The sequence below is a fragment of the Otolemur garnettii genome, unplaced genomic scaffold (assembly GCF_000181295.1).
Source record: "Otolemur garnettii isolate 467f Iridium unplaced genomic scaffold, OtoGar3 scaffold00146, whole genome shotgun sequence".
In the NCBI taxonomy this organism is placed as follows: domain Eukaryota; kingdom Metazoa; phylum Chordata; class Mammalia; order Primates; family Galagidae; genus Otolemur; species Otolemur garnettii.
In genome coordinates, this window is record NW_003852541.1 from 3,568,871 (window position 1) to 3,591,125 (window position 22,255).

At 54.6% G+C, this 22,255-nt stretch overlaps 2 protein-coding genes across 3 annotated transcripts; one reads left to right on the forward strand and one right to left on the reverse strand.

Moving 5' to 3' along the window:
• The first annotated feature begins 4,696 nt into the window (after positions 1-4,696).
• On the forward strand, positions 4,697-7,023 carry LTC4S (leukotriene C4 synthase). 2 transcript variants are annotated; one of them, XM_003799156.3, is made up of 5 exons: positions 4,697-4,869; positions 6,202-6,301; positions 6,398-6,468; positions 6,549-6,630; positions 6,792-7,023. In XM_003799156.3, exons 1-5 carry the CDS (start codon positions 4,812-4,814, stop codon positions 6,919-6,921), a joined length of 441 nt encoding a protein of 146 aa, XP_003799204.1. In that variant the 5' UTR covers positions 4,697-4,811; the 3' UTR covers positions 6,922-7,023. The 2 variants fall into 2 exon arrangements, with proteins under 2 accessions (XP_003799204.1, XP_012666437.1); XM_012810983.2 differs by having other exon boundaries at positions 6,219-6,301.
• Positions 7,024-8,678: 1,655 nt separating this feature from the next.
• Positions 8,679-18,503, reverse strand: MGAT4B (mannosyl (alpha-1,3-)-glycoprotein beta-1,4-N-acetylglucosaminyltransferase, isozyme B). Its single transcript, XM_003799155.3, has 15 exons — positions 18,165-18,503; positions 12,965-13,150; positions 12,742-12,882; positions 12,521-12,654; positions 12,087-12,133; positions 11,664-11,777; positions 11,359-11,434; positions 11,098-11,212; positions 10,647-10,777; positions 10,364-10,471; positions 10,075-10,268; positions 9,618-9,696; positions 9,453-9,540; positions 9,242-9,354; positions 8,679-9,145 (listed from the first exon to the last, which is right to left on the reverse strand). The coding sequence occupies exons 1-15, from the start codon at positions 18,259-18,261 to the stop codon at positions 9,122-9,124; spliced, it is 1,647 nt and encodes a 548-aa protein (XP_003799203.1). The 5' UTR covers positions 18,262-18,503; the 3' UTR covers positions 8,679-9,121.
• Positions 18,504-22,255: the final 3,752 nt, after the last annotated feature.

Below are 22,255 nucleotides of genomic sequence, written 5' to 3' on the forward strand. Positions count from 1 at the left end.
AAGGGCGATAAAGTGAGACTCTATCTCTATTAAAAACACATTTCACCAAAGAGAATATTGAGATGGCAAATAAGCCCATGAAAAGATGTTCCATATCATATGTCATCAGGGAAGTGAAAATTAAAATAATAATGAGCTACCAGTGCACACATAATAGAATGGCCAAAGCAGGAACATCGATGACACCAGGGGATGTAGAGCAGCAAGAACTCACTTCATTGCTGGTAAGAATGCAAAGTGGGACAGCCACTTGGAAGACAGTTTGCAGTTTCTTACAAAATTAATTACAGTTTTAGCATAGGATCTAGTAATCTTGCTCTTTGGTATTTATTCAGATATCTTGAAAACATATGTTTACACAAAAACGGGCACACAGATGTCTGCAATAGCTTTTATGCAATGACCCAAACTTGGATGCAACCAAAATGTCCCTCAGTAGGTGACTGGATAAATTGTGATATATCCAGACAATGGAATATTATTCACTGCTAAAAAGAAATGAGCAACTAAGCTATGAAAAGACATGGAGGGAAAGGCAGGGTGCGGCGGCTCATCAGACAGCACGTGGCCTTCTCAGACTGGCTGCTTTCACTTAGTAGTTTTGTGTTCATAGTAGTATGAGGAGTATGAGGTTCCTATGATCTATGATGCCAGGACACTACTGAGGGCAACAAAGTGAGACTCTGCCTCAAAAGAAAAACAAAACAAACAAACAAAACAAAACAAAACAGAGGCAACAAACTAACAAACGAACGAACACAAAACTACTAAGTGAAAGAAGCCGATCTGAAAAGGCCTCATGCTATCTGACTCCAACCAGACGACATTCTGGAAAAGACAAAACCAGGGAGACAGTGAAAAAGTCAATGAGTCCTAGGGGGAGGGAAAAGGAAAGGATGAGTAGACAGAGCACAGAGGGTTTCCAGGGCAGTGAAACTATCCCATATGAGACTGCAGTAGTAGGGACCCCCTCACTGTGAACTTGTGCAAACCCGTGGAATGTACAAGGCCAAGAATGACCCCTGCTGTGAACTATGAGATTTTGGTGATGACCTGCCAGTGCAGCTCATCAATGGTACCAAATGCTCCACAGTGGTGTGGAGTGTTAATAGGGGAGGCCGTGGGTGTGTGGGGACAGAAAATACATGAGAACTTTCTGTGCTTTCTGTTCAATTTTGCTGTGAACCTAAAACTATGCTAAAAACAGCCTATTTAAAAGTGAAGTAAATAACAAAAACATTGTCAAGTTTGTAAAACAAAGAACAACAAAAGCCACACTAAGCGAGACAGTGTGATATGACATAGGATAGATATATAGATGAATGGAATAGAATTTAAAGTTCAGAAATGAACCCTCGCATCAATGGTGAATTAACTTCTGATAAGGGTACCAACCCTACTCACTGGACCCCTCCACCTTACACCATATACATACAATTGTTAACTCAAGTGGACATCAGTGTCCCTTCTTAGGTAAAGCACTGAGACAGGCATGACATCACTTCTGTGACATGCCTGCCAAAAATGAATCACCAATTACGTAAAAATATCACACAAAACCAAACTGAAGGGGGCCGGAGCCTGTGGCTGAGTGAGTAGGACACCGGTCCCATATACAGAGGGTGGCAAGTTCAAACCTGGCCCCAGCCAAACTGCAACAAAAAATAGCTGGATGTTGTGGGGGGTGCCTGCAGTCCCAGCTACTCAGGAGGCTGAGGGAAGAGAATCACCTAAGCCCAAGAGCTGGAGGTTACTGTGAGCTGTGATGGCACAGCACTCTACTGAGGGCGACAAAGTGAGACTCTGTCTCTAAAACAAACAAACAAACAAAACCAAATTGAAGGCTGTTCTGCAAAACAGTGGACTGGTGTTCTTCAATGCTGTCAAGATCACAAAAGAGGACAGACTGAGGAACTGTGGGATTTTCCTTGATCGCAACTAAATGCAATGTGGGATCCTGGATCAGAAAAGAGGCTCTACTACGGGATAATTGTTAAAATGTAAGTAAGGTCTGTAGATTAGTTAACGTATGTTAATTTTAACAATTGCACTGTTATCTGAACACTTCAGATCTGTGATCTGAACACTTGAGGAAGTTGGGTGAAAGATATACACACACTTTTTTGTGCTAATTCATCAATTTGTTGGGACATGGTCTCACTCTGTCGCCCTAGATAAAGTGCAGTGGTGTCATCATAGCTCACAGTAACCTTAAACTCTCGGGCTTCAGCAAATTCTCTTGCCTCAGCCTCCCATGTAGCTGGGACTACAGGCATCCACCACAATGCCTGGCTGCATTATATGAGGTTTTAACATTGGAGGAAGCTGGGTATATGGTGAGTGTGTACTGGTTTTGCAACTTTTTTGTAAGTCTAAAATAACTTCAAAATAAAATGTTTTTTTTTGTTTTTTTTGTTTTTTTTTTTTTTTCCAAGCTCAGGGTCTGAGCTGTGCACTGACTGTGCATGCATTGTTCAGAAGTTCTGACCTCTTTTCTGTGTGATGGCTCTTCTGGCCCTTCCACCTTTCAGAGGTCCTTTGTGAGCTGAGGGTCCAGCGGCTCTGCAGGGGGCACCTGCAGAGGCTCAGTGAAGAGCTTTCACTTCCTGATTTTTGGTGACTCCAAGATTGGACAGGAGGATGAAGGCTGGATGGCTTGAGCCTGGAGGGCCTTCGCTGGCTTTTCTGTTCACTGGAGCTGGCTCAAGCCCAAACAGGCCTTGAGAAGCTGAGTTAAGTTCAGGGGGAGGGAGGTGGGGACTCAGGGACCTGGGGAGGCTATAGGGACCAAGACCCATGCCCCTGCCTTGGACATCTGCCCAGGGACTTCCTCAGAAGCTGCTGAGTCCTTAGCTTCCTGTTGCCAGGGCCTAGAGGATGAACTTGGACAGGAGGATGTCCAGGCCTCAGAGGAAATGAGAACTCAGCAGAGAGGAGGGCCTGGACTTGTGCAAAAATACATGGACACATGGCCCATGGACCAGCTCGATGCACTCAAATACAGAGAAACACACATGGGTGTGTAAGAATGAACTGATGGGTATACAGGGCACACAGACACCCATGTGCACATTGGCACCAATGTCAACATCAGTGCCAGGTAGCAGCCTGTGGCCCACCCTTCAGGCAGGCCTGGCAGGGAGAACAGAACAGGGGCCTTACTCAAGGCTGGTTTCTGGGAAGAAGATAACTCCATGGGCAAGGACAGGCAGGAGGATGTGAATGGCTTTGCTCCCTGGCACTGTGTCTGCCTCCTGGCTTCTAGGAGGTATTCACCACTTCAGATCTTAGGCTAAAGTGGAGGCCAAGCATGGGCACCACTCTTGTCCAGAAGAAGCTTGCAGATCTCCTGATGGGAGCATTTGGTTTCCTGGGGATAGTGGCAAGATGATGAGAGAGGGGAAGGAGTTGGGGGAGTCTAGCATGTACCACACCCTAAGGCTGGAACCCAGGCTTGGGCAGCAAAGAGGGTGGCTGGGTGGCAAGGACCTTGGACCTATCTCTGCCCTCCTCAGCATTGGCCTGCATGTAGCCTCACCTGGCTATTGCCTGTGCATGTCTGTCAGTCTGGCCTCTGCCACCACTAACCAAAACCCACCTCTGACCACCACTGACCAAACCAGCCAGAAGAAGAAGTGGCTGTCTCACAAACCAGGAAGGCTGAGCTGCCCAGAGGAGCATTCAGGCCAGGGAGCCCAGGACTCCAAGACATGAGTCCTCAGCTGCCTCTCTCCTCACCTTGAAGACTGGCCCTGTGTGGCTCAACCCTCCTAGGGTGGCCAGTGGCCAGCAGCCCTCATGGTTTCCCTTCCCACACTGAGTCTCATAGTTTCCAGAACTATATCTCACTGTTTTGAGTCAGCCTTGGCTCACTTGTCAATCCTGCAGGCTTAGGAGGGGCAGGAGTCAGCTCTGTCCAGACCACAGGCCTGAGTGTAGGGAGGGTTGGGGAGTATTACCCTAAACCAAGAGGGATGCCAGGCAGGCACAAATGGCCGGTGACGTTCCAGTGTCAGAGGCTGGTTAAACTAGAGACAGGTTCAGCTATCCCAAATGGGCTGACCCACTCTGCCAGCTGGGGGGCCTTGGGACAAGTGCTGTAGCCAATGCCCAAGGGCAGGATGGGACTTGTGCCTGGAACCTGTGTGAATGTAAGCCTGGTGGGCATCAGGTTTCTTAGAAAGAGCAAAAATTGGAAGGGCCCAGTGTGGCTGGGGAGTGACTCCATTCTGAGGCCATGGGAGGGTTTGGGAAGTGGAGGGTATGGTCAGAATTGCAAGTTAAAGAACAGCCCTGATTGGGGGCAGGAATATAGGTATGTCTGTGCACAGTGGTGGGTGGGAGACGTAGGGCTAGGGCCTGGAACTGGCCCCGGGATGAAGAAGGGATCTGAAGAGTCATCTGGGACCTGCTAAAGGTGCAGAGCCTGGGAAACAATGGGCCATGTTGCAGCTGGACGCACGCAGGGTGGACAACTTGGACTCTGCTAGCATAGGGCTAGGCATGGAAGGGGCAAAGACAATTGGGAGGAAGTGGCCAGGCTGTCTCCAGCTGGCTGCTCTCCCATGCCTAGGTTTAGTTTCCGCCCTGCCAGCCAGGCCAGTTCCTTAGCTGTGTGTGGGCATGATCACACCCTCATGCACCCCCCCTCCCCCTGACAGAGATGGAGACAGGGCGGAGAGAGTGCTGGGGCCACTCTTCCTCTCCTGGGCCGGCCATTCTTCCTCTCTGGGGCTGACTTCTGAGCAGCAAGAGATAAGAGCTCTCCAGCTAGCCAGCTCCAGCCACCACATCCACCAGCACCCAGCACCATGAAGGACGATGTGGCTCTTCTGGCCACGATCACTCTTTTGGGAGTCCTGTTGCAAGGTGAGCTGGCTCCTGTCTGGGAGGTGGGTGGGCTTCAGACCCTTTACCCTGCCTCCCCCTAACCCAGTCCTTGGGGAATTGCTGACCAGCGCAGGCCCAGGCAGAGGGCAGCGGTGGAGCCTCTAGCCCATCCTCCAGTGCCAAGGCCCATGCCCATTGAGCTTGGCCAGCATGAAGCCTGGAGGGTAGGGCTTTCAGGGATCCAAGGGGGCATCCAGCCATCCAAGCTATAGGACTGGGGAGGCAGGAAGTGCCAGGATGAATGGTCAGCTATGGGCTTCAGCTGTCCCCACTCTGGGTGTCCCAGCAAGCATCCCCCATCCTTGTCACCCTCCATACTGGGACAATGTGGAGTTGGGCAGGGTTGGTATCAGCTCTCTTAGTGACCCCAAAAGGTGCCAGCTTGATGCCTTTCCCAGACTGGCCCTAGAGGACATATTCTTGGATCACATATCTCTGCTACTTGGGGACACCAATGTCCCACAGTGAATGGACTAGGATAAGGCACAGCCAGGGTAGGGCTTTGTAGAGGCAGAACAGACAGGTCAACATGATCTTGAGCTGCACAGCACTGTGCTGACATGGCCACTCCTTGGCACTTGCAATGGGATGTGTTTGTAGAGGGCCTGCCACCAAAGGCACCAGGACCACATGCAGGGAGATAGGTGATCACCTAGCATGGAGTTGTGTGTGTGGCCCAGGGTCAAGAGAAGGGCCCTTGCTTGCAGAGAACCTTCAAGCCTTACCCTCTGCACCTACGCATGTTGAAATGGAGGGTGGTAAAACCCTAGGAGGGTGGAAAATCCCAGATGCAACCATCTGGGAGCAGGAGAGAGACTGTTAGATTTAGGCCTGGGTCCAGAAACCTGAACAGAGAAACTGAGGAAAGACCCCCCCCCCAATGCCACAGTTTGAAGGTACATGAATCCAAGCTCGAGAGATTTTGTTCTGAGACAGGGTCAGGAAGTCCCTTTTGGTGGGCTCTGCAAGGGGCTGAATAAGGACTGTTAACCACTGGGTATGTGTTTCCTTGCGTCTTGAGAGATGCAGCCAGTTTTGTCTTCAGGCCTTGCTGGCACTTCCTGGCCAAAGACTTCAAAGCTCAGGCCTATGCCTAGAGAGCAGGAGCTGGGCATTTGCCTGTGTTTTGCAAGTCAAATGATTCAGGAGCAAAGTTTCACTTGGCCTTTCCGCAGCAATTATCACTCTCCCACACACACTCACAGGGTGGGCCAGGCCTTTCTGCACCCCTAGCCTCAGAAGGGAGGCCTCCACATCCTCTGTGCCCACAGGCTTCGAGGCAACCAGACCTGACCCCCCCTCCGTCTGCAGCCTACTTCTCCCTGCAGGTGATCTCGGCGCGCAGGGCCTTCCGGGTGTCGCCACCGCTCACCACAGGCCCACTTGAGTTCCAGCGCGTCTACCGAGCCCAGTGAGGCGCGGCGAAATTGCACGTGGCGGGGAGCGATCGGGTCAGGGTCCAAGGACCGCCCGGTAGACGTGCTCATCTCCCCCCGCCTCACCTCAGGGTGAACTGCAGCGAGTACTTCCCGTTGTTCCTCGCCACGCTCTGGGTCGCCGGCATCTTTTTTCACGAAGGTCTGGGTGCGAGGCAGGGGCGTACGCCCGGGAGCCCCCCGAGGCCTGGTGCCGGCGTGCTCACCCCGTACCTCTTACAGGGGCGGCGGCCCTGTGCGGCCTGGTCTACCTGTTCGCGCGCCTCCGCTACTTCCAGGGCTACGCGCGCTCGGCGCAGCTCAGGTGAGAGCCTGGCGGGCTTCCAGGATGTGAAGCGGGCCGGGAGGCGACTGGGGCCGCTGTCGGGGAGCCGGTGGGCGGGCCTAGTTTCGTGGGGGGCGGGGGGCAGTGGGTGGGTCCTGGCCGAGCCCGGTCGCCGCCCGCCCGCTGACCGCCGCCCGCAGGCTGGGACCGCTGTACGCGAGCGCGCGCGCGCTCTGGCTGCTGATGGCGCTGGCGGGGCTCGGCCTGCTAGTCCACTTCCTCCCCGCCTCGCTCCTGCGACAGCTTCGGACGCTGCTGCCGATGGCCTGAGTAGAAGGCCGCCGAGTCGGTGGAGCTGGGGAAGAAGAGCTGCAACCTCCAGGAGCACCGGGAGGGCGGCTCGCTTCCGCATCCTGGTCTCTAAATAAAGTTGCCTTGATGGGTCCCTGGCTGCATTCAGTGGGCTGGAGGAGGGGGGCGTGCACTGAGGGTGGTGGAGCCTGAAGAGGCCGCGAAGGCAACCGCAGCCTCCGGGACGAGGCTTCATCTGGTCTCCCGTCCGACACTCAGCCTCTGGGGTCACACTTCTACCCTGCCCGAGGGACTGCTACTGTTTAGGAAGCCTCTTTCCTGCCTGGGCCATATTGCCATTTAGAGAAGCTTTGGTAGGGTCTCTCCGTGGCTCCTCCCCGCTCTTAGTGCTCTCCGGACCTGTGCCCATCCTCTCCGGCCTTCCCCTCCACTTAACCTCAGACGCTGAACCCTTCGGCCTCTCTCCAGGTGAAGGCAGGGGCCTTTTTTGTCTGCACTGGTCTCCAGTGTCGGAAACAGCACAGGCGTTCAGGGTAGCCTTCTGAGGCTGCAGAGCAAGCACAATAGTGAACATAGTGATAGGGGCCCCGGAGAATATGGCCAGGTGCCTTGAGGGACCAGACACTGCGAAGACCCTACCAAAGCGTCTCTAACGAAGTGACTTTTAGGCTGGGCACAGTGGCTCACACCTGTAATTCTAGCACTCAGGGAGGCCGAGGTGGATTGCCTGAGCTCACAGGTTGGAGACCAGCCTGAGGCAGAGCCAGACCTAGTCTCTAAAAATAGAGACCTTGCAGAAGGCACCTATAGTCCCAGCTACTTGGGAGGCTGAGGCAAGAGAATTGCTGAAGCCCAAGAGTTTGAGGTTGCTGTGAACTATAACCCTAGGGTACTCTACCAAGGGCAACAAAGTGAGACTGTGTCTCAAAAAAAAAAAAAAGTGACTTTTAGGTTGGGCACCTATAATCCTAGCACTTTGGGAGGCCTAGGAGGATTGCTTCAGGTCAAGAATTCAAGAACAGCCTGAGAAAGAACAAGACCTCTCTCTATAAAACATTAAAAAATTAGCCAGGCATGTAGCACATGCCTGTAGTCCTAGCTACTGCGGAGGCTGAGGCAGGAGGATCACTTGAGCCAAGGACGTTGAAGTTGCAGTGAGCTATGATGATGTCACTCTACTCCAGCCCAGGCCATAGAGTGATGCTATCTCAGTGTAAAGAAGTGACTTTCAACTAAGGCTTCCAAGGAAAAAACAGCTTTCTAAGCAGGGGCAAAAGTGTGTGCCAAGGCCTAAGGTGGGCAGGAGACTCTAAATGTGTCAGAGACCCTGGGAAGAAAGGAGCAGAGTCTTGGGGACCCTGCTAGAACTGAGACCCATGAAGGAGGGGAACCAAGAGGTTGGGCAATGCCTTCAGCTTGAGGGGCCAAGTGTGGGCCTTGTCCCTGGCAACTGGAACCAGATGGAGTCAGATGCTGGGAGCATCCACCAGACATGGAAGAGAAGGCAGTGGGGGTTCTCATCAGAGCAAGGGTAGCTTCAGGTGCCTGGACACAGATTCTGGGATCAGACTCTTCTGTGAAATGGAGGTGACGTCAGTAGAGATGCCTGTTGGGAGTCCTGGGACAAGCCCCCAGAAGTTACAGCTGGTGCAGGTGGGGTGGCCTAGTGCTGGGTTTAGCAGGCACTGGGGCTAGGCTGAGCACAGGCCAGACACCTGAAGTAAAGCACAGATGCAGAGGTAGAGTTGTCTGGAGGACTGAGTGTGAGGCACACACTTCATTAATCCTTTATTACAAGTCACGCTCTTATAGAAGTGTATGTGGACTTACGTGAAAAAATCAAATGTATCCAAGAATAAAAAACACAGCACATAAAGTAGTATATGCATTCCAGTGTTCGCGCCGGGGACAGTGGGCGCCCAAGAAAAAGCTCTTCTAAAACGGCCTGGCAGGAGCCAGCCGGGTAGGAACAGTTCTGGGCGGCGCGGGCCGGCCCTCAGGCACAGTGTGGGGGCCGCCTGCCTTCCCGCGGCCCGGCGGGCTGGGCAGCACCAGCTCCTGGGGCCTCCGGGCCAGCGGGACCCCAGGCCGCCGGAGCCGGCTCCAGGCACAATCCTGCGGCCGGGACGGCGAGCCTGGCCCTCCAGGGGCAGCAGCAACGACATCCCTGGAAACGTGGGCTTCAGGCCAGTCACAGCGCACACTCAGAAGCCCTCCCTTAGTCGGCCTTTTTCAGGAAGATCTAGAAGAGCCAGACTCAAGGTCAGCCAAGGCCTGAGAGGTCTGCTAGAGTTTTGGGGGTTGTTCCCCGTGTGTGCCCCGCCCCGCCCCACCTCACCTCACTCAGAATGACCCACACAGGAGAGTCCGTCTGGATGGAGAGGCGCAGGGCTTCCAGGGGGCCAAAAGCTGGGTCCACCTCGCCCTCTGCCACACCCTTGTAGAAGGAGCCTGGGGGAAGGCAGTGCTGGGAGGGTGTCCGCCAAACACCAGCCTAAACAGGGACTGCCTGCTCAGCCCAGCACAAGCTCTCCCCCACCCCTACTCACCGATCTGGAGGTAGCCATCTGAGCTCCGTGGGTACCGGAGAGTGGCTGAGCGGCCCTCCTGCAGGGCCTCCTTGTCCGACTGGGGGTTCTAGGGACAAAAGGGGCTGAAGCAGGTGGCCATGGGAGGGCCAGGTCTCCATTACACCCTCAGTCTTCCACACTCACATCAAAGGGCAGCACCTCCACAGAAGTGTTGAAGAGCTTATCCTCTGGATGCTCAATGTTCCCACTGCGGAAGAAGAACCTACCACCAGGCAGGCCTGTGAGCTGCTGCAGGCACCCCAGGCATTGTCCAGGCCTCATAGGGGCAAGGCCAGGCCTGGACTAGATCCACACATGGTAAGCCCTAGGGCAGCTGTCAGGTTGTGCAAGACAACCAGAGCTTTCCTCTGGGACAATGGTGACAGGTAACACCCCTGAGCTCCTTGGCTACTGTCTCACTTGTTACTTACAAGGTAGCTATCCATACAAGCCCATTTTCAGATAGGGAAACTGAGGCATGGTAAGGTTAAGTAATTTTCTAGAGATCTAGGCTAAAGGCCTAGAAATCTGTGGTAAGGACTGTATCCTGGTGGCTACCTAGCCCCCTTCCCAAACGAGGACCTCTGGTGCTGTCACTGACCGCTCCAGGCGCAGCGGCTGGAAGAAGCGGAAGCGGATGAAGTCCCCCGCGGCGGGGGTGAAGGCCCAGAAGAAGTCCTCACGCAGGTAGGCTTTCTCCAGGGTGAAGTGCTGGTATGTCTTGAGGCTCGTGCTCACCTCTGCCGGTGGGTTCACATGCTCCTTCCGCAGCGCCTGCTTCCCAAAGTCCTTGTCCTGCATCGTTGGAGGGAAAGCGGTGCTGGCATGGGCCCCATCCCTCACCCTGCCCTAGCCCGCTCTGCCTCTGGTGAACATGGGGCCCAGACCACCTTCAGTTTCTGGATCTTGCCGGCCAGCGAGGAGTGAGTGCCCACGTGCTGGAAAAGGGACGGCTTGAAGCGGATCCGCAAGTTGGCCTTCTGTCTGTCACAGTGCTTCTGCAGATGGAGGGTGACACCCCAGGGCTCAACTTACCCAAAGACAACCAGGGCCCTCCCATACCCTGTGGGCACCATCTCCTTGTATCAGATGCTAGAAACAGTCCATGCTAGAGGCTGCTTCCCTCCACCCTATCCTGTGGCCTCAGCTTCCCCTCTGAGCGGGCCTGCTCACCGCATCCTTCTCAGGGTTGCAGACTTTCACCCACAGAATGTGGTCCAGGAGCCAGTCGATGGGCTTGTCCCGGTAGAACATAAGGATGAATTCCACAATCAGGCTCAGGTCCAGTGACTTGAACATCTTCCCTGGGGCAGGGACACGGACAAGGTGCTTAGTGGCTGCCCTGTACTGCCCTACTTCTTCTTAAATCCCTGTGGGGGCTATTGGGGTGGTCCCACTCCCACACACCAAACTCTGGGTGGGCTTCAGACAGGAGTGGGCAGAAGGGGACAGGCAGGGACAGGGAAGCTAGACAGCCTTCATGCAGAGGGCAGATGGGAACAAGACTGGCTGGGCCCAATCTGGGCAAAGGTTGTCACAGCATGACGAAGCATAGCACTGGGGCTGGGAGGATAGCAGAGGCACAGGAGTCACACTGAAGGGTGTGGTCAGGTCAAGGGCACACCAATGAAGCCCAGCTGGGAGAACTCCAGAATCATCCAGTCTTCCGAAGGCTGCTGGAGTGCAAAGTTCTTCATGGTGCTTAGGTAGTGGGGCTTGGCCACGATGTCATCCTCTAGCTGCATGGGCAGGCAGAGGGGAGCAGGACTCAGGATGGACGTGGGAACATGGAAGGGCTTGTCACCTAGATCAGACCAGAGCCAGGGCACACCAGGTGTGGTACAAGACAGGGCTCAGTGTGAGCCCAGCCAGGGACAGGGCTGACCTGCACGTAGTAGATGCCCTTGGACTGCGCGTACATCATGAGGAAGCAGTAATCAAGGTTCTGTTTGGTCCTCCACCTGCGGGCCAGGGGCAGGGGCCTCAGTAGCTCAGACCCTCCACCCTTAGTGTAGCTATTACAGAGAAGCCACTGACCCAGCAGGCCTGTTCTCCCACCCCCATGCAGGGGACCTCCCAGGAAGAATCAGGAGCATTATGGGTAAGTGCCCTAGACTCAGATGCCAACACATGCATGGGTTCTCATTGCAGGTGGGCAGCTTCTTGGGAGGTGTGGGGGAGTGCTAATACCTGACTCTCTCCTTGGGATCCCCAAAGGATTCACGGAGGCGGGAGAAGTCAGGGTAGAAGTGGGGGGAAGGGGAGATGACCTCTAGGAGTCCAGAATGGATCTCTGTGGGGAACCTGAGGGACAGGAAGGCCCAGTGGGTATGCAGCCTCTAGGGGCTGATGAGGACAGTGAGCCAACCAGACCCTTTCCTTTTATTGAGGCTCACCAGGCAGATACTCCCACACTCCACCCTTAGCCTACTGAGGCAGTGGACTCCTGAGGGGCTGGGCCACCTCTATAGTCTCACCCCTTTTCAGCCACGAAGGGAAGTTCCCTCTCCCACAGAGATAAGGCACTAGTTTGTAGGAGAAGCAGCACCTGCCTGCTGAAAATCCCACAAAGACCCCTCCTGGGATCAGCTCCCTGGAGCAGCCAGTACTCACAAGGCCTTGATGTTCTCTGTCACTGCTGAAGTGTACTGTGGGTCAGTCTGTGGAGAGACCAAACACCCTCCCTTGGCCCAGCTGCCACACAAATGGCCAGGAGGAAGGGGTAGGAGCACAGGCTTCAGATGTCCCCAAACGTGGAGTGGGTGAATGCCAGTGCTGAGGGATGGAGGGGGACTCAGAGAAAGCCCTTTGGGTCTGGGGCACAAAGGGCTGTGGTGGGTGGGGCGAACCATGTAACCAGCATCCCCACGAGGGGGCGCTAAAATGTTTTCTTTTTAACTTTCTCTTGATAAACCGTGAATGAAACTGACAATTGAACTTCTGACAGTGTTTTTCTCCGAAATGTTCTGTTTTTATTTCTCCTTATTATCTTGCACCATAGGTCTTCCTTTGAATGTCCCCCCGACCCCGTGGCCTGGCACACTCGCCTCGGCGATCAGCACCACGATGACCGAGTCCTCCTTCTCCTGTGGACTCAGCTCGGAGATGAGAGAGTGCAGAGTGTCTGTCAGATACGAATGCACCTCACGCCTCACGCTCGGGATGCCCATCACCACAGACACTGCGTGGGGTCAGAGGGTTGACAATGGGCAGGGCACAGGGGCCCGCCCCCGGCCTGCCTCTTGTCCCTCCCTGGCCTTGCCCCTACCTCCGGTGCGGCCCTGACCCAGGCGCACCGCAGGCTGCAGACTGCTCTCCTTGGCCAGCAGGTGTGGCAGGTGGTGGAAGACAGTGGGCAAGTGCAGCACGTGCCTGTGCGAGACGTTCCACGGCTTCAGTCGGGGGTCCTCTGGATGAGTCGAAAAGGGACAAGTAAGCTTAAGACAACGCAGCCTACAACCAGCCCCTCCCCTTCCTGACACGGAGCTCACCGGTTAGGCGGCCCCAGGTACGATTGCTGTCTCCCTCTCGCAGCGCCTGCCTCTCTGACACGGCCCTCTTGATCTCGTCCAGCACCAGGTTGAGCTCCTTGGAGCGCTTGAGGCTCTCCTGCTCAGCTGCGTGCAAACGCTCCCGCAGCGCCAGGAACTCCCGCTGGTAAATGTCTACCACATCGCCTGCAGGTGGCACACAGGCGGTCATCAGGGGGCAGCCTAGGTCTGACCTACCACCCCTTGAGTGTGCCTGTGGATACAGCTGGGTGCCCAGCTGTGCAATAGCCCATCTACATCTGTTCTAAGGCCTGCAAGATGAGCACACCTAGAGTTACAAGGACCACTCTAAAGTCATAATAACACAAGCTTGGGGGACAAAAGCCTCCACCAGGGGGATCAGCCCTCTTCCAGTACTCCCACCTCCCCCCAGTTATTTTCTTCTTTGAGGAGCACTGCAGGACCACTTCCAGCCCTGGGTAGGGCAATCCTAAGCAGGGACTATAACAGTGCAAACTGAACACTCGTTGTCTTCTAAACTCCCCCTCTTGCTCTTTGCAGCACATTCTCCTTTCTGGAGTCAGGGGAAGGAGTGCCCAAGGTCCCACTCAAGGCACAAGGATCTGCCTCTTCCTTAAGGCCTTCCCCTTCCCCCCCTGCTTTCACAGGTGAGGTCACAGTCCTATCCCTAAGGCTCACTGGAGCCTTCTCCTTCCACCCTCCAAATAGGATAGAGTCTGGGCACAGGGTCACTGTCCTCATGGTCATCAATACTTGCTCACTTTGCACTGGATTCTCAGCCTCACCCCAGCCCCCAGGATAGCTGCTGCAGTTACAGGAGCCCACTCCATCACCTTATTCTGATGAGCAAACCAAACTGAGAAACTAGCCCAGGAGGTGCTCAAAGAAGTCAATAGCAGCTAAGGAAGAAGCTCTGAATGCTCTGGTGCCTGTGTCTCTGAAGACCTGTGATAGGCCTGGGCCACCTCAGCAAAGGGTCTGCATGCCTAACCATGTCCCCATGTCAGAGCCTCCAGTTGGGCCCTAGCTAGCAGGAGCTGGGCCTGGACACTGGGGGTGTAGGGGGACAGGGAGGACTGCCCAACAGTAGAGAGGAATCCCCAGGAGGCTAAGCACCTGGCCCCACTGGTCTGGCAGGGACTAGTGAGCAAGAATGAGATAAACAACATCCCTATGGCTGGGTACCAGCAGTTCCTGCCCTCACCAGTCTAGCTGCTGCCTTCTATTTGCCATTATATCCACCTCTTTTCCATGTCTAATGTCTATGCCTTTGTATGCCTGGTCTCTTCTGCCTGGAATCACCTTTTGTCTTTTGTGCCTAATGAAAACCTATGTAGCCTCTGAGGCCTTATTTCTAAGTTGTGAAATCTAGGAAGCCTTCTAGAAGTCCCCCTCCCCCAGGAAGATCTTATGTCCCTTGACTTCTGGTAGGTTCACACCTTGCAGCGTGTCCTGGGCTGGTGTTGGCCTGTGCACCAAAAGTCATTTTAGGACACACCCCTTTCTACAGCTGGAACAGAGGTCTAAGCGCTCAGTTCCCGGGGAAGAGAAAGCAGCAGCCTGGAGAAAGCTGAGGCTTGAGGAAGAGGGGTGCCAATCAGAACTTCCCTCAGGTATCTCTTGCTCCCCAACCTTCTCATCCACACTCTGCCTAAATGTCAAGGCTTTACAAAGCTTGGGGCAGCCCCTGGGGGATGGAGGGAAAGTTAGGTTACCTGATCTGTGAGGCTGAAGCTGGGCTCCAGGCTGGGTTACCCTGGAAACCTGACCCATGGAGGTGGGGCACTGCTCAGGGAGCAAGGAGAGACGTCCTCTCTAATAGCCCACAGGGATACTGCTGACAGGGGCAGGGGTATTGGAGGTGCTCAGGCTTTGGAATCCTCAGGAGGGACCTAAGAGCCCTGAAGCAACCTACCTACTTACCTCCCCCCACCTGCAGTGGAGCCCTTGACTCTTCTTGTGGAATGTATCACAGGCTCATCCAGAGAAGCCCCTGCAGGCCCTCAGCAGGGCACAGGCAGGTGTGAGGCCCAGCCAGAGTTAGCCCACAGGTGGGTGGCAGATGTTTACCCCTCTTCAGGCCCTGCACTCTCCTACTCCTGGTGGGTCCACACCATGGCCTTCTCTGTGCCTCACATAGCAAGTTTACTCAACATTAGCTTGTTCAGGTGGACAGGCTGGTGGGCGATGCTCCTAAGAATCACCATGGCTGCCTAGACCCCAGGGACATCAAGCTCCTACCATGGCCTCCCTTCCTGTCCAGATCCTTTGTCTCCCAGAAGAGGACAGGCCCCATGGGCTCTCGTCCCCACTAGACCTTCTGTCATTTCCCCCAAACACTGCAAGCCCTATCCCTGCAAAGCTCTGGTGTGACCTTGATCTTGGCTTCTCTGATTGTGGGTCTACTCTGTCCTTTCCTGTCAAAGCCAGAAACTCAAGGTCTGTGACTGCTTCCCCATTGGCTGGGCCTCATGCCAGTGTTTCTCAGGCTACACAGGCACCCCATAACCTTCATGGGCCTAGAAGGAACATAGTGATAAAGAAGGGCAGCCTGGGAGACTCTGGCCCTTTGAGCAGACAGGCTGTAGCAGAGGTTCCTGGGAGCTGGGGCTAAAGGACTTTGGCTTCTTCCATGCACCTTCCTTTCCAAGGAGGTGGGGTAGGGGGTTGGCCATGGGAAGGGATGCCACTGTAGCCAGCTATTGAGAGATACCCTGTAGCAGTGAGGACTAGGCCCTTTTTCACCCTCCTGCCCAGGTCAAACCACAATGTTTCCCCTGGTTCCTTCTTGATTAAAGAAAGATAAAAGACCAAGCTGGGGCATAACCCTGGCACCTTGTTCTGGGGAAGAGGAATAAACTCAGAGGGACACAGGCAGGTGTTTGGCCCAGCCAGTTGTCTGCCATTAGCCTGCAGGTGGGTGGCAGATGTTTACCTCCTCTCCAGGCCCTGCACTCTCCTGGGAGTCAAGGGGTATGTCTATCATTGCTGAGATGCATGCCCAGGGTGGGGGGACAGCCTGGACACTGGGGAGAGGGGCCTGTATGGCTGTTCCCAAAAGGTCTGGCTCTCTAGGAGGGGTCCTCAACAGATGCCTGGGCCAGGGGTACAGTTTGAGCACTGGCAGAGCTGCTTCCCAAACTCAGTCAAGCAAGGCAGGATATAAAATTGGGCCCAAACCCTCTAAGAGGGCCCATCATGCCAAGGTCTAAGAGTCCTTCCTGAGCTTGACTCTAGGCTTCCAGGATGCCACCTGCTCCTGTGTCCTCTCTGGCTCCTCCCTTCCCTGCAAGTTCTAGTTCCTTTACCCTTCCACTAAGTACTGGGCCTACTCCTGAGACCCCCACTCACTGCAAACAAAAAGCCAGGATCCAATCAGCCTCAGACCAGCTTAGTCTTGTTCCATCAGGGACATAATACAGTTATTTACACATAAGAATGAGGCAGGCTCACATAATAGCCCAGGTTTCTAGCTTCTCTTGAGGTCTCCAAAGACCTGGCCCTCCTGGGCCCTCATAGAAAGAATGGCAGTCTTTCAACAAAGCGGGCCCAAATCATCCCCTTCTCCATGTCTCCCTGGCTCCTGGGCTTCCACCCCTCTGGGGTGGGACCCTTGCATCTAGCCTCTATCCTTCTATGGCTGGGGGTGCCCTCCTGCTCCCCAGGCCCTCAGATTACCAGCCCCTTGATGCCTAGACACAGTGGGCCCTAGATGAAGCCATTTCTGTCCCCTTACTCTCTGCTGCTCTTGGAGACTGGCTCCCTGTGGCTACCTGGACTTCCAGAGATGTCCTGATGGGACTCCTGACACAAGCCAGAGGGCATATGGCTGCTGTGGGAGGCACAGGAGCTGTGGAACTGGGTGCAAAGGCTCATCATCCACCTACATGAACAAATGTACCCCAGCCTTCAGATATGGCCCATGGCCACTCTTCCAAGTGCTAAAATGCCCTCCTCCAGGTAACACACCCTACCTACAGAGAACTCTGCCTTAGCCATGCCTTCCCCTGTGCCATACCCTAGCAGGGTCCCCTCAGAATCCCTGGGCTATGATTCTAGCTTTGGAGGCCCAAGGCCAGCCCAGGATTCTACCCAAAGGTCAACTGCAGTAAGGTTGGGCTGAGCTGGCAGGAGCCCAGTGAGGATAGCTGGGACTTGGAGGGTCAGGAAGGCTCCAGGTCCTCCCTCTGGCACCTTTAGTGTGGTGTTGGGGAGTGGGGAAGCAGGACAGAGGGGAAGCTGGCCCAGCCTGATCCAACAGGAAGGCTGTGAGGGAGGAAGGAAGTTAACAGCTCTTCCAGGCAGGTCCTGTGCTTCAGACCGGGTAGACAAGATCCTCAAGCCCCACTGGCCCAAACCACCACTGCCACCACCAAATGACTCCAGCCAGTGCCGGGGTCTGCTAAAGTGTGCTGACCAGCCCCAGAGGCCCCAGTGAGAGACTGGGAAGCCTGAGCAAGCTTCAGGGCTGCGGAGGGGTAGAAGGGGTTTGTGGGAAGATGAGGGGTGGCCCAGGGAGCCATACTAAGTTATCTTACACAGTGGCAGGGGCTGGGCTGGAGGTGCTTCACTCATCCCCACGGGCCAGAAGGCGCAGATGCTTCCTGGGCACCCAGGCACCTGCTGAGGAATCCTGGGACCGATATCATGGAGGGAGCTGCAGGAGGCTCTGGGGAGCACTATAGCCAGGAGAAGCATCACAATGGGCTGGATGGGCGGAGGGTAGTGCCTAGAAGTCTGGCTGTTCCCTCACACCTGTGTCAGTAACTGTATCTTCTTCTGCCCAGGTGCCTGGAGCTAGCGCCCTGGGACGACCTGGTCACGGCTCCCTCTGTGACCTTGTGTCTTGCTTCTCTCAGAGAACTCCATGAGTCCCTAATTCGCCAGTGGCAGCGCCACCCCAGCATCCGAATAACCGTGCCCAAGGAGGACAGTCCCTAGCCCCAAGGGGGGTCCGGCCGCTGCTCGGCGGGTTGGCCCAGCAAGGCCGGAGGAGAATTTCGTTACTCTGGCAGCAAACAAGTGGGGGCGACGATGGGAGGGGCGTAGTCCCAGCCGCTCGAGCTGGGAGGGGGCGCCTCGTCGGTTTCCGGCCGCCTCCCGCGGCCGCCGCCCAGGTGCAGCCAGGTGCCGGAGCGGGCGCGGGGCCGGGCCCGGACGGCGGGGGATAGTGGCTTACCTTTCTGGCCGCTGAGAGCCGCGTACCAGGAGAGCGAGAGGAAGGCGCACAGGCAGAAGAGCAGCAGCGTTAGGAAGGTGCCATTTCGGAGCCTCATCTCGGGTGCGCGGCGGACGCCGGCGGGGCCGAGGCCGCATGGCCCGGGGGACCGGGGCCCGGGCACGGGGGCCAGGAGGCGACGGGGGCCCCGGCCCCGGGGCGCGAAGGGGCTGGGGACCCGGGGCCGGGCAGGGATGCGGTCCGGCCGAGATGGGGACCGCGCAGGCGGCTCCTCTGAGGCGCCGGACACTGGCGTCCTCGCCTCCGCGGCTGGGCCGGGCCAGGCTGTGCTGGGCTGGGCGGCGGGAGCCGCGGCCCGGCCTGGATCTGGGGCCGCGGTGGAGTCGACAGCGAAGGGCGGGGCGGCCCGGATTTAAAGGGGCCGCATCACCCGCGGCCGCCACCACCAACGCCGCGAGGGGGCGGGGCGGGACCCGCGCCTGCGATCCCCGCCGGCGGGTTGCGGACCGCGGTCCCCGCTTGGGCTCCAGCTGGGTTTCGAGCCGACCCGGGCTCCAGCCTCAGGTAGGTCGAAGCTGCGGCCATAGCGAGTGCGGGTCGCTTGCAGTGGAGGAGGCGTACCCTGGGCCCCCATGCCCCTTCTCAGTATCATCCTCATTGTGAACCCTCCACACCCAGACCTGGACCCCACTCCCATTCTCCTGGGGACCTCGGGCCCTTCCCCAGGTTCGTGAGGGTCTAGGAGATGGGAGGGGACAGGAATAGCTGGAGCTGGTGTTGGCTCCAGCCGGGAGACTCCTCTGTTAGTGGCGGTTGCCTTCTCCGACGCCCACGGGCACTTCCCTTTCCAGGACCTTTGTCTAGTCTGCGGATAACGGCGTGCTGGGGCCCCGGGGAGGCGCTCCTGCTCTGTGTGATAGGAACAATGGGCCGTTTTCAGGAGGAAGAGCCAGCATAGGTCGGTGTAGAGCAGTGACCAGCCCAGAACGGGGCTTTCTTTCTGGGTGCCACAAGGCTCGGAGGCTAGCGGAGCCATCAGCTTAGTGGATAGGCCAGTTCCGCGGGGGCATCTGCCGGCCCCTAACGGTACAGTGGTCTCGGCGCCGCGCTCTTTCTTCATGCCAGCTAACATCTTCATTCCGGTACTAATTACAGGCTTTCCCCAATCCTCTGTGGAACCGGAAGGTAATAAAGGGATTGGTCCAACTTCACTTCTGGGCAATTGATCAGCGCCGTTTTGGGGGAGCCTCACCATAGCTCCTTAAGAGTTATGGCTCCTGCAACCCAGTACATACCTGGAGGGTGGGGTAGAAGCCCGGTGCTCGCGCTGGGGCTCAGGTTCAGGCTCTGCCTGGGACTGACTGGTCTGTGGACATTGCCCCTGCAGAGATATTTTCCAGGGCAGGGTAGTGTAGGCAGCTGTGAGGCAGGCTTGACTCTGGGGGTCCATTAAAAGACAGAGTTCCATTTTTCTGTGCTCTTGTAACTGCTCTCTGTACCTCCTAAACTTCCTGAGTTAGAGACACAGCCTTGTTGGAGCCTTCTGGAGGAAACTGTCCTATTTTGTGTTTCTGTGTTTTCACAAGTATCTTCTATTTGTGACAAAGGATAATGGTTCTCATTTCGGTTGTGATATGATGGGTCTTTTAAACAATTTTTAAAAATAAGTGTATTTTCCACTGCAGTAATTAATTCTCCTGGGCTTGCTTGCAACCTAAACTCCCTGCAGTTCTAGGCAGGTGAGCGCTGCTGTCACCTCTGCACACCTGTGCCTGATGACAACAACTCCTGTCTGGAGCCAAATGGGCACACCAAAATCCTGCTTTCTCTCCAAACTCCAGCCTGTGGGCCTTTCCCTTTTTGCCTTTTTTCCTTCCCACACAGTGCCAACCCTCAGCCCACTTTGTCTTCCTGGAGATTTACAGAGACACACCTTGGAGGGGGCTGCTCTTTTTATGCCTCTTAACCTTGTAGTCCAGGGACCCAGAATTGGGGAGGTGCAGGAGCTGAGAGAGAATAAACAAAAAACATAACAAACAAACAAAAAAATCCTTATTTTCACTAACCTAATTGAGACTTGTCATGTACTTCAATTATGAATGGAAGCAGCAAAGTCCAGCAGCATTAACAGTACTGATGATTGTTATGATAGAAATCACAGGGATTTTCATATATTGCATGATAGGCAATGCAGACACTTTTCACAATAGTGGTTACACTCACAGTAGTCACTTTATATTTCTATTAGTCTTCCCTCTAGATCTTTTTTTTTTTTTTAGACAGTCTTACTTTGTCACCCTTGGTAGAGTGCTGTGGCATCACAGCAACCTCAAACTCTTGGGCTTAAGCGATTCTCTTGCCCCAGCCTCCCAAGTAGTTGGGACTACAGGCGCCCACCACAATGCCTGGCTACTTTTTTTTTTTCTGGTTGTAGTTGTCATTGTGGTTTGGCAGGCCTGGGCTGGAATTGAACCTGACAGCTCCGGTGTATGTGGCCAGTGCCCTAGCCACTGAGCTACAGGTGCCGATCATAACAAATGTGTTGTGGTGTCCACTGTGTTCCAGATATGCTTGAGTCACTATCATTATAGACAGAATACAGATACACGTGCACTAACATGGACCTTTTCTCCTTGGTCACTGCCTTGGCATAGCCCTGCCCACAGCCACTTAACTCAATGCTGGAAAGGCAAGGTCCATGGGGCTCAGAAAGCTTGTCAGGAGGGACCATGCCTGGATTGGTCTCCCAGGGGAGATCCAGGGGATAGGAGGAGGAGCTTTGGTATTGCATATGCAAATAGCTTGTGGGTAGAGTACTAGGAGAGAGGGGCCCTGGGGCAGACTAGGTCTGGGCAGAGCACTGTCCACTGGGCTGTGTACACCTTATCAAAAATTTGGGTTTGGGTTTTGACCCTTGAAGGTGTGCATAAGGTCTAAAGCAGGAAGGGGAGTAGTGGATATTGTACTTGCATTTTGAAATTATCATTTGTAGGCATGGAGAAGGGCTGTAGAGAATAAAAGAGGAAATGGAGGCCAGGGAGGAGCTGTTGTAGATAAATGGGTCCAAAATACTCCACTTGGGCATAAAAATTATTTTGAAGTTGGCTCAGCACCTATAGTACAGTGGTTATGGCGCCAGTCACATGCACTGAGGGTTCAAACCCTGCCTGAGCCAACTAAACAACAATGACAACTGCAACAAAAAATAGCCGGGCGTTGTGGCAGGTGCCTGTAGTCCCAGCTATTTGGGAAGGTGAGGCAAGAAATCGCTTAAGCCCAAGAGTTTGAGGTTGCTGTGAGCTGTGATGCCACGGCACTGTACCAAGGATGACATAGTGAGACTGTGTCTCAAAAAAAAAAAATTATTTCCAGGTGAAAACAACTGAGAATAGGACAGTGTCTATGGCTTAGTGAGTAGGGCGCCGGCCCCATATACTGAGGGTGGCGGATTCAAACCTGGCCCCGTCTGAACTGCAACAAAAAAATAGCCGGGCGTTGTGGTGGGCACCTGCATTCCCAGCTACTCAGGAGGCTGAGGAAAGAGAATCGCCTAGGAACTGCAGGTTGCTGTGAGTTGTGACGCTACGGGACTCTACCAAGGGCGATAAAGTGAGAGTCTGTACCAAAAAAACAATAAAACAACTGAGAACAGACACTTTTTACCTAAACAACTTTATCTTCCTAAAAGCAAGGTCTCCCAAAAGAACCTCCTTCCTAGGAGCAACCAAGGTAAGATTGACTCTTATCTCTGTAGACATCCCTCACCAACACTCAATCCTAAAAGTTACATGCCCTTCTTCCCTCTCCTTCTCCTATTAAGTTGGAATATGAGCCCCCCAATTCTAACCACCTAGAACATAAATAAAAATCCTATCTTTCCTCTTGATGATCTGTGTCTGTCTTTTATCAGTTTAATTTACAGGCCCATACACTGATTCTGAGAGGGCAGAAGAAAAGTTTTTCCTCTCTGACATAAGCATCTAGGACAGCAGTTCTCAACCTGTGGGTTGTGACCCCTTTGTAACAATGAAAATACATCCTGCATATCAGATATTTACATTACGATTCATAACAGCAGCAAAATTACAGTT